General features: G+C 49.7%; 1 protein-coding gene across 5 annotated transcripts in view; it reads right to left on the reverse strand.

Annotated features, from left to right (window-relative positions):
* The window catches only part of LOC144497493 (choline transporter-like protein 3), a 133,644-nt gene that overhangs the window by 51,894 nt on the left and 69,647 nt on the right, over positions 1–12,103 (reverse strand). For all 5 annotated transcript variants that reach the window (XM_078218843.1, XM_078218842.1, XM_078218841.1 and 2 more), the window contains exons 10-11: positions 3,563–3,728; positions 408–564 (exon numbers count right to left, since the gene is read on the reverse strand). In XM_078218843.1, the coding sequence (XP_078074969.1) occupies positions 408–564; positions 3,563–3,728 (323 nt within the window). The remainder of the gene's footprint in view (positions 1–407; positions 565–3,562; positions 3,729–12,103) is intronic.

Consider the following 12,103-nt stretch of genomic DNA (forward strand, 5'->3'; position numbering starts at 1 on the left):
TATCTCACTGGTTCATCCCATTGTTTAAAAATGCAAGGGAAGGCTTTCTGAAAACCATTGCAGCGTAATGGTTAGAAGCAGATTCCCTCAGTCCCTTGAACTTTAATAGTCCACAATCAATAACTGATCTTTGATGCCAATACAATTACTGGAAGAGGAATGGACTGGAGAAAAAGGGCATTCCGAATCAAAGGCAAAATACCCTATCATTAAGCAGCTGAACGTAATTAGACCCCAACTTTCTTTTATATATAGTTCACAAAAATCTTAGAAATTGCACGCCAGTAAAATATACCGCTGTTTGTCACGGGATAGAAAAATGTTACCATAAATGGTAACGCTCCCTTTAAACAGAAGGCACTTCAAATGGACTCAAAATGAAGCCCAGCCCCCGGCCCTTATCTTACCTTTCCTTTCAGAAGGCTGTGAATGTACAGGAGAACAATGCGTGGAATCCGGACAAGTGTGATTATAAATGAACCCTTAGCAACCGTTCCCAGGTGGTAATTAAAGAGTCTCGAAACAGAAGTGAGGATTGGGTGGCTGGGTGGATTATTTTTGTCCCTGAGGAAAGAATTTGTGTCATTAGGCTCAGTTTTCCAGCAATAAAAGGCGCTTAACACAGCAAAGTAACGCTACTGCACCAGGGTGTTTAAACATACCGCTTAGAGTGATGCTGAGCTAAAGAAAATGCCAACAGGTTCATTGGTGGCTCCCTTGCCAGAGTGGCACGATGGCACAGTGGTTAGCACTACTGCCTCACATCGTCAGGGATCCAGGTTCAATTCCAACCCTGGGTGGAGTTTGCATGTTCTCCCCATACCTGCATGGGTGTTCTCTGGGTGGTCTGGTTTCCTCCCACAGTCCAAAGATAAAGTTAAAGTTTATTTATTAGTGTCACAAGTAGGCTTACATTAACACTGCAATGAAGTTACTGTAAAAATCCCCGAGTCGCCACACTCCAGCGTCTGTTTGGGTACATTGAGGGAGAATTTAGCATGGCCAATGCACCTAAACCAGCACATCTTTCAAACTGTGGGAGGAAACCGAAGCACTCGGAGGAAACACACGCAGACAGGGGGAGAATGTGCAGCTCCGCACAGACAGAGATCCAAGCTGGGAATTGAACCCAAGTCCCTGGCCCTGTGAGGCAGCAGAGCTAACCACTGTGCTACCGTACCGTCCCTTGGGTGGATTTGCTATGCTAAATTGTCCCTTAGTGTCCAAAGGTGTGTAGGTTAGGGACATTTGTGGGGTAAATAAGAATATAGGAACTAGGAGCAGAAGTAGGCCATTTGGCTCCTCGAGCCTGCTCCGCCATTTAATAAGATCATGGCTGATCTTTTTGTGGACTCAGCTCCACTTACCCGCCCACTCACCATAACCCTTAATTCCTTTACTGTTCAAAAATCTATCTATCTTTGCCTTAAAACATTCAATGAGGTAGCCTCAACTGCTTCACTGGGCAGGGGATTCCACAGATTCACAACCCTTTGTGTGAAGAAGTTCTTCCTCAACTCAGTCCTAAAGCTGCTCCCCCTTATTTTGAGGCTATGCCCCCTAATTCTGGTTTCACCCGCCAGTGGAAACAACCTCGTTACTTCTATCTGATCTATTCCCTTCATAATTTTACATGTTTGTATAACAGCCCCCCTCATTCTTCTGAATTCCGATGAGTATTGTCCCAGTCTACTCAGTCTCTCCTCATAAGCCAACCCTCTCAACTCTGGAATCAACCTAGTGAATCTCCTCTGCACCCCCTCCAGTGCCAGTATATCCTTTCTCAAGAGACCAAACATACACAGTGCTCCAGGTGTGGCCTCACCAGCACCTTATACAGCTGCAACATAATCTCATGGGGTTATGGGGATAGGGCCTGGGTAAGATGCTCTGTCGGAAAGCTGGTGCAGACTCGATGCAGGAAACGTGAGCAATGCTACCGCGCTCTACACTGTAGGAACTCTGTGACTCTATGAACTGCTGTTGTGCTCGATGAGAGGCCTGAGTTATCGGATTGGGGGGGGGGTGGGGGGGGGGGGGGTGGGGGGGGGGGGCGGGGGGGGGGGTGGGGGAAGAGAAATGCTAGTTAGATTCAGCTCCCAACAAGAGGTGGAAGCGATCAATGGCCAGGCTTCTGCTGCAGAGCTGCAAGTCCCTTCCCCCAGTCATTGAAAACTTGGCCTCTTGTGAGAGATCAGCCACTGTGGGGGGTGCACCAGAGATCAAACAGACCAGCAACTCGATCCCAGTCTGTCAGCGACCGTGAATCCAGCTCCATTAAGCCGGTGAAGAGGCGAGGTGTGAGAGATGGAAGGATCAGCAATGACTGAGGGAGCAATGAGAAAACTCAGCATTCCCCCCTCCACCCACCCCATCCCCGCACCCACCCCATCCCCGCACCCACCCCATCCCCGCGCCCACCCCATCCCCGCGCCCACCCCATCCCCGCACCCACCCATCCGTGCACCCACCCCATCCCCGCACCCACCCCATCCCCGCACCCACCCCATCCCCGCACCCACCCCATCCCCACACCCACCCATCCCCGCGCCCACCCCATCCCCGCGCCCACCCCATCCCCGCGCCCACCCCATCCCCGCACCCACCCCATCCCCGCACCCACCCCATCCCCCCACCCACCCCATCCCCGCACCCACCCCATCCCCGCGCCCACCCCATCCCCGCGCCCACCCCATCCCCGCGCCCACCCCATCCCCGCGCCCACCCCATCCCCGCACCCACCCCATCCCCGCACCCACCCCATCCCCCCACCCACCCCATCCCCGCACCCACCCCATCCCCGCACCCACCCCATCCCCGCACCCACCCCATCCCCGCACCCACCCCATCCCCACACCCACCCATCCCCGCGCCCACCCCATCCCCGCGCCCACCCCATCCCCGCGCCCACCCCATCCCCGCACCCACCCCATCCCCGCACCCACCCCATCCCCCCACCCACCCCATCCCCGCACCCACCCCATCCCCGCACCCACCCCATCCCCGCACCCACCCCATCCCCGCACCCACCCCATCCCCGCACCCACCCCATCCCCGCACCCACCCCATCCCCGTGCCCACCCCATCCCCACACCCACCCCAGTGGGAAGTTTATGATGGGCAAAGTCGATCAATTCTTGGTCATCATCACAAGTGCTGGAACTCAATTCCAGTTTATTTAATGGCAATTTCTTACCTTTTCTAATCCACATTAGACTGAAGGAAAACATGGTCAGAGACTTTCAGTTCAAATTATGCATTGAACTTTTTCCCATTAAAAACCTCCAAATCACAATGTGAAGACTAACTGGGAGCACTAATGAATCCAGTGGCTATTTATATCTGGCCGTAGCGAGTCCTTGGGCGGGATTTTCCGGCCGCGCTCGCCTCAAGACCGGAAAATCCCACCCAAGGTCAATGGACCTTTGCATGGTCCGTGTCCCGCCCGCTACGATTCCCGTGGTGGAAGGGGACGGGAAGATTTTGCTCCTTGTCTTTCTCAGTGAAGAATGGTCTACTCTTGTTCCTATTCCTGATGAGCCTGTCTAAAACAAACTCCTACCGATTGAAGTAACAGCACACCACAGCTCCAGCGATGGTCATCTGCTGACAGGCTACAAGAAACTCACTGGTCCAAATCAGTCCAATCACGTGGTACCACCACATGTACCGTATTCCAGACAGTGATCGGTACTCAACCTGATTATCTGCAATGACGTAAGCGTTACCTGGAGGGAGAGTAAAACAAAGGGAAAATGTGAGGCACGGCAACACCAACACCCAAAAAGAACAGCGTGACGACCGTAACATTCCTTCCCTCCCCCGCAGCGAAAATCCCAGGCGAGGAAGTCTCACTTTTCCTTTAAACCCAATACTGGTCAGCGTTCAAAAATGAACAAAGCAAGCAGAGTTGCCAAAAAAACTAAAATTAAAAAGTGAAGTCTCAACTGAATTGTAAAATGGGCCGACGCAGCCCCTGAAACATCTATTCCAACCCAGCCAAACTATACAGCGTTGTGGTTATTGGGCTGTTCATTCTCATGTCTCAGAAGGACCATCTCACACCTCCTTCAGCAACCTGAAGGGCCTGAGCTGTGTCAGTGGACGGTAAAAGGAAAATACATATGAAGAAAGCCCATCGTTCGCATCAATGTCCAGATGATATTGTGTTTGTTTTTTGGGAGGGAGATTTCGGGGAGGGGATGGAATGCTGATTCTCCCTAATATTATTTGGCCCATTTGCTTACACTCTGCAGATGAGATTTTCTACTGCTAGAATCCAGGTCTGAAACTCCAAGGTGTTTTACAAAGTCAGACTAGACCATAAATTGTGCACTTTGAATTTGGCTAGGGTAAGCATGAGATGTTTCATTCCAGGTACGGTTCAAGTGACCCACTAGGGAGCTATTATTGAAAAAAAGTTTATTTAAGAATACAGTTAACATTTAATAAAAACGTTGGCTTAACTTGTACCAATTATTAAAAAAAGAACAACCATGATATTGCAAAAATGTTAACAGCTAAATATACGGTTCCAAATCAAACAACCCTCACAAACATACACCCCTTTTGAGGCTTGGCACAGAAAGCAAGTATGCTCACGTGATGCTGGGTTTTGCAGCTTTGCAACACCTGCTGTAAATTACTCCTCGGGTTGTTGAATTGAAAACACTGAGGCCTCTCAGTCCTGGAATTTCCAGCACATCTTGACTACACACACACACACACACAAACACATGCACACACACGCACACACAACACACACACGCACGCACACGCACACACACACACACACATGCACACACACGATGCACACACACGCACGCGCACACACACACACGCACGCACACGCACGCACGCACACGCACGCACACACGCACACACACACATGCACACACACACGCACACACACACACATACACACACACACGCACGCACACACACAGATACTGCTTGCCTCGAGCTTCTAGCTGTACCTCACAGACAGCAGAATCTTCACTCCACAGAGAGACAGCGAACACTGCTTTCAGTCCAAACAACTTCTAACGACACTGAAACTAAAACCTTTGGATTTCTCCTGTGAGAAAAAAAAACTGTCCAAAGACACCTGACCTGTTAATCATTCTTCAACCAACAGTTCCAAAGAAAAAAAAACAAAGAACAAAGAACAGTACAGCACAGGAAACAGGCCCTTTGGCCCTCCAAGCCTGTGCCGCTCCTTAGTCCAACTAGACCAATCGTTTGTATCCCTCCATTCCCAGGCTGCTCATGTGACTATCCAGGTAAGTTTTAAACGATGTCAGCGTGCCTGCCTCCACCACCCTACTTGGCAGCGCATTCCAGGCCCCCACCACCCTCTGTGTAAAAAACATCCCTCTAATATCTGAGTTATACTTCGCCCCTCTCACCTTGAGCCCGTGACCCCTCGTGAACGTCACTTCTGATCTGGGAAAAAGCTTCCCACCGTTCACCCTATCTATCCCCTTCATAATCTTGTACACCTCTATTAGATCTCCCTCATTCTCCGTCTTTCCAGGGAGAACAACCCCAGTTTACCCAATCTCTCCTCATAGCTAAGACCCTCCATACCAGGCAACATCCTGGTAAACCTTCTCTGCACTCTCTCTAACGCCTCCACGTCCTTCTGGTAGTGCGGCGACCAGAACTGGACGCAGTACTCCAAATGTGGCCTAACCAGCATTCTATACAGCTGCATCATCAGACTCCAGCTTTTATACTCTATACCCCGTCCTATAAAGGCAAGCATACCATATGCCTTCTTCACCACCTTCTCCACCTGTGTTGCCACCTTCAAGGATTTGTGGACTTGCACACCTAGGTCCCTCTGTGTTTCTATACTCCTGATGACTCTGCCATTTATTGTATAACTCCTCCCTACATTATTTCTTCCAAAATGCATCACTTCGCATTTATCCGGATTAAACTCCATGTGCCACCTCTCCGCCCAATTTTCCAGCCTATCTATATCCTGCTGTATTGTCCGACAATGCTCTTCGCTATCCGCAAGTCCAGCCATCTTCGTGTCATCTGCAAACTTGCTGATTACACCAGTTACACCTTCTTCCAAATCATTTATATATATCACAAATAGCAGAGGTCCCAGTACAAAGCCCTGCGGAACACCACTGGTCACAGACCTCCAGCCGGAAAAAGACCCTTCGACCACTACCCTCTGTCTCCTATGGCCAAGCCAGTTCTCCACCCATCTAGCCACTTCTCCTTGTATCCCATGAGCCTTAACCTTCTTAACCAACCTGCCATGTGGGACCAAAAGGGTCATAAAACCCCAGGACACTGCATTAGGCCCAGATTAGAAATAAACAAGATACACATTATATTGCTTCGGCAACAGTTAGAAGACACTGGCTCAGACATCATGGCGACAATACAAAAGAAAGCCCAGGCCTTAAAGGCACAGTATCATCACACAACATATCTAAAGATATTGTACAGATCAAAGCAAAATACTGCGGATGCTGGAATCTGAAACAAAAACATAAAATGCTGGAGAACCTCAGCAGGTCCGACAGCATCAGTGGAGAGAGAATAGAGCCGACTTTTGGAATCTGGATGACCATTGTAACTTCATTGCAGTGTTAATGTAAGCCTACCTGCGACACTAATAAACAATCTTTAACCTTAATCATTTGTCAGAACGAAGAGCAAAGAAAATCAGCAAAGATTTATACTATGAGGGTGGGGTGCGGGGGTGGGCGGGTGCGGGGGTGGGGGGGGCTGTAATTGGACAAAGGGAATGTAAATGAAGATGAAGAAGGCCGAGAAAGATGCTAAAAGTGTCCATTAAGTGACCAGAATGTGTGAATGGCAGAACAGAGGTACAGATGGTCAAGGAGGTTGCCCTGAAGGGGGTTGGGGGGGCGGGGGGGGCGGGGGGGTTGTAGGGGGCAGGAGGGTCTGGTGAAAGATGGAGGGCGGGAATAGAAAAGCGGAAAAATGGAAGTGAGAAGGAAGGATGCTAAAAATGGATGAAGGAGGTGAAAAGAAGAAACAAAGTGAAATAAAATAAATGGAAATGGGGTGAAGGTGGAGGAGAGAGTTCATGCTCTGAAGTTGTTGAACTCAACGTTCGGTCCGGGAGGCTGTAAAGTGCCCAATGGGAAGATGAGATGCGGTTCCTCCAGTTCCTCCTTTTTGTTAAAGATATTGTACGATGGTTCGCTAGTAATAAGACAGATCAATCGCTGCTGAGTTAGGGCTTTGCTAACGACAGTTCAAATGCAACTGAATTACTTTGGGAAGTCGGGAGATGGTGGTAATGTTCTAAATGTGAAGGCCAGCTTTGTTTTGCTTCAAACTGGACAGAACGCTGTTGCTATTCAAATATATTAGAACTGACAAATAACAGTCCTCTCCATAAAGACTTTTCCAGACAGAAAACCGTTCTAGCAGAGTCGGAAATTCCCTCAGCACGGAGCTACCACTTGTCTGATTCGGTAGAATATGATTCTCTGTGCTCACAAACAGAAATGACAAAAGCAGCACAGGCGATGGAGAGAGAGGAAAAAATAGTGACACTTTGGAAATAATGAAAGTGCTGGAAAAACTCCGCAGGTCTGGCGGTGTCTGTGTGCAGAGAATCAGAGCTCACCGTTTGGGTTCAATATGATTCATCTTCAGAACACAGCTTGGCAACTGAGTGCTCCCAGTTATGCAACATCTGAAAATGGAACTGACGCTGCGAACGGTTCCAGTCACTTTCCAATCTTCCCTTCTGGACGCATACCGAAAGAAAAAGGGAGAAGGAGGAAGTGATGGAGGAAGGGATGGAGTGAGGGAGGAGGGGACAGAGCGAGGGAGGAGGAGACGGAGTGAGGGAGGAGGGGATGGAGCGAGGGAGGAGGAGACGGAGCGAGGGAGGAGGAGATGGAGTGAGGGAGGAGGGGACAGAGCGAGGGAGGAGGGGACAGAGCGAGGGAGGAGGGGACAGAGCGAGGGAGGAGGGGACAGAGCGAGGGAGGAGAGACGGAGTGAGTGAGGAGGGGACAGAGCGAGGGAGGAGGGGACAGAGCGAGGGAGGAGGGGACAGAGCGAGGGGGGAGGGGACAGAGCGAGGGGGGAGGGGACAGAGCGAGGGGGGAGGGGACAGAGCGAGGGGGGAGGGGACAGAGCGAGGGGACAGAGCGAGGGAGGAGGGATGGAGCGAGGGAGGAGGGAATGGAGCGAGGGAGGTGGGAACGGAATGAGGGAGGAGGGGACAGGGTGAGGTAGGAGGGGACAAAGTGAGAGAGGAGGGACAGAGTGAGGGAGGAGGGGACGGAGCGAGGGTGGAGACGACAACGTGAGAGAGGAGGGACAGAGCCTGGGACGAGGGGACCGAGTGAGGGAGGAGGGGATGGATTGAGAGAGGAGGACACAGCGGGGCAGGGGCAAGGGGGCCAGACCGATAGGGGGCACGAGAACGCACAGAAAGGTGGGCATAGGATTCATAGGGGTGGCGCCTTCAGTATGACAGCACAGCCTGAGGATGCCTGAGGAAGAGAGTGTTAGAAGTCCAGGACCTCAGACCCAGCACCAAGCCCATGTCCACAGAGCAGTATGATACCGCCCTCTATATGGCTCAGAGATGTGGACGTGTACAGCAGGCACCTCAATCCCTGGGGAAATACCAGCAGCCCTGCCCCACAAGATCCTGTAAATCTATTGGCAGGATAGACATGTTCTCACTCAGGCAACATCCCCAGCAACGGAACATTGAGCATGCTCGATCAGCTCTGCTGGGTGGGCCGTATTGTCCATACGCCTGACCCCCAAAACAAATGCTCGACTCAGAGCTTCAACACTGCAATCGAGCCCTGGGACAGCAGAGGAAACACTGCATCGATACACTCTAAACCTCCTTCAAACAGTGAAACACTCCCACTGACACCTGGGAATCTCTAGTCTGAGACCACCTGAAGTGGAGGAAAAGCACCCGGGAAGGAGCTGAACACTTTAGGGGTGATCTTACCAAAAGAATAAGTGCCGATCGAGCGTGAAAACGGGAGGAAAAAAATCAAATTCTATGACACTTAGTTCAAAAATTGAGCCACAGTTTGATTCTCGCCAGCAGGGGGAAGGGGCGCTGGCAAGCTGGCTGCAGACTGCTAGAGGGTGCTATTGTGCATGTGCCCTGATCTACCAGTGTACTGTATACGTGCACACAGCGCACTGGGAGATCATCACTTCCCCACTCCCCCCGGACATTGCACCCCTACCCTGTCCGATCATGCCCCTGATTGCCGACTTCGATTCCCCCCCCCTCCTCCCCCCCACCGGCAACCGCCGCCCACGATTCCTCCCCATTCGTTACCACAGGGGTGGAATTAATTACCACAGGAAGTAGTTGATGCCAAAACATTGAATGTATTCAAGAGGCGGCTGAATATGGCACTTGGGGTGAATGGGATCAAAGGTTATGGGGAGAAAGCAGGATTAGGCTATTGAGTTGGACGAGCAGCCATGATCGTGATGAATGGCGGAGCAGGCTTGAAGGGCCAAATGGCCTCCTCCTGTTCCTATCTTCTATGTTTCTAAGTTTCTATGTTTCTATCCCTTGCCGACTTCTGCTGTGAATCCCCCCCTTTGCCAATTGAGAATCCATATGGGAGTGTGACATGGGAGAGAAACACAAATATGTTTCTATATTTAAGTTTGTCCACAACCCCATTGCAAAATTAATTAATAACGAGTGGATAAGGTGTAAAATAACTGGAGCAGTGACACAACAACACTTTATGGTGATTTTTCTGCTGAAATCCCAGCATCTAAGTCTGTTAAAAATCACTGGATAAAAACAAATTACTGCGGACGCTGGAATCTGAAACCAAAAGAGAAAACGCTGGAAAATCTCAGCAGGTCTGGCAGCATCTGTAAGGAGAGAAAAGAGCTGGCGTTTCCAGTCCAGACGACCCTTTGTCGAAGCCCAGACCTGCAGAGATTTTCCAGCTTTTTCTCTTTCCGTTGCTGTTAGAAATCTACTGGCAGCACAAAGCTGCCATCTAGTGATCGATGTGAGGTAAGGCAGGCGGAGATAATCCCAGTGCAATCTTACATCGAATGTTCGACCAAGCTAAGCCTAAGAGGAAGGAAAACCATCTAGCGCAAGTTAGTGTTTAAAATAAAACTGATCCAATATTTATTCTCAAACTAGAAATGGTTTATTTCCCTCTTCCATCTAATTTCCTCTTTTAATTCCAAATTTTTACTGAATTCAAATTTCACCATCTGCTGTGGCGGGATTCGAACCCGGGTCCCCAGAGGACTTCCCTGGGTCTTTGGATTACCAGTCCAGTAACAATGCCACTACACCACCACCTCCCCAATCCCGGCTGCCAAATGGCTTACAAACCCAGAGTATATTATGAGAAGATAATCGAGGTGATGGGGTAACCTCAGGGGCGGGTAATAAATGTCTGCCCAGCCAGTGACACCCCCACAAATTCCTCATCCAGCAAAGAACAGACAGGAATAATCTTTTCGGAATAGAACAGAAAATGAATGAATCAGGTGCTGTTTTTCTAACATTTTTCCGACAGCAACCACTCCATCACTTGGTCAATCCCAATCTCTATCAGCCGTAGGGAATGGTTGGGAGCTTCCTGGAATTTAGGGTTCCTATCCCCAGCTCTGTTTCCCGAGTCCCAGGAATTTAGTGATTTACTCCATGTCTCGGTTGATAGTATTCTCAATCAGCACATACACAGGCTCAGACACACACAGACAGACGGATACATGCAGACACATCACGCACACAGCATGCACACACAGGCACACAAACTTGCAGACACAGGCAGACACACACAGGTAGCCACACACAGGTAGCCACACACACACACACACACACACAGACGGACACATGCAGACACACCATGCACACAGCACGCCAACACAGACACACAGACATGTAGACGCACAGACACAGGCGGACACACACTGACACACACGCAGACACACACTGACACAGACTCACACACACACTGACACAGACACACAATGACACAGACACACACACTGACACAGACACACACACATGCTCCCACACACACAAACACACACACAGACTCTGATACACACACTGACACAGACACACACTGACACTGACACAGACACACACTGACACAGACACACACACTGACACAGACACACACATACACATGCTCACACACACACAGACTCTGATACACACACTGACACAGACACACACACACAGACACGCACACACACACACAGACACATACATACAGCACATACACGGACACACACACACACACGGACACAGACACACACACAGACACACACACACACAGACACACACACAGACACACACACTGACACAGATACTGACACTGACACAGACACACTCTTCCTCCTTTTATTCCCATCTCATGACCTGAAGTCGTGTCCAGTCATTATCTCTGCTAAGGTAACAGGAAGCCAAGGTAATGGCTATCAGAGTGTCACAAATTAATTCAATGTGTTGATTTAATAATATGCCAAGTCTGAAAGAAAAACTTGATTTACACAACTTTTTTCACAACCCCAGGAGATCCTAAGATTCAGTGTCATCAGGTTAAGGGTCATCAGGTTAAGGGTAATCAGGGATGGGTAACAAATGCTGGCTTTACTCGTGATGCTTTCATTCCAAGAATGATTCAAAATAACAGCCAGTGAGAGTGCAGCACTTTTCAGACTGCTTTGCTCATTGTGACTATTACGATCAGAAATTATAGATTCTTCAAAGTCTTGAAAGTCAGTTCCTCCGCCCCAGTGCTGCATTATTGTGCCATGATATTACCTCCCTTTGAACAGGTCGCCAAATTCAAACCAGGTTATGAACATGTGTGGGACCACATTCATTTGGAACTAGTCTGAACCTGCCCAAATCCGCTGGACCCTTACAGAAGTAGAGGATGTCTGCTCCAGGTTCAAACCAGTTCCCAAAGTACTCCAATGCTCCCAACATACCGTTATATTTTTGTTAAACATTAGAATAATTGTACACAGTGTATACTTGTCTTGTGAAAGACAACCAAGCTCTCTCACACACACACACACACACAGACAGACACACCCACACACACAT

The sequence above is a fragment of the Mustelus asterias genome, chromosome 8 (assembly GCF_964213995.1).
Source record: "Mustelus asterias chromosome 8, sMusAst1.hap1.1, whole genome shotgun sequence".
In the NCBI taxonomy this organism is placed as follows: domain Eukaryota; kingdom Metazoa; phylum Chordata; class Chondrichthyes; order Carcharhiniformes; family Triakidae; genus Mustelus; species Mustelus asterias.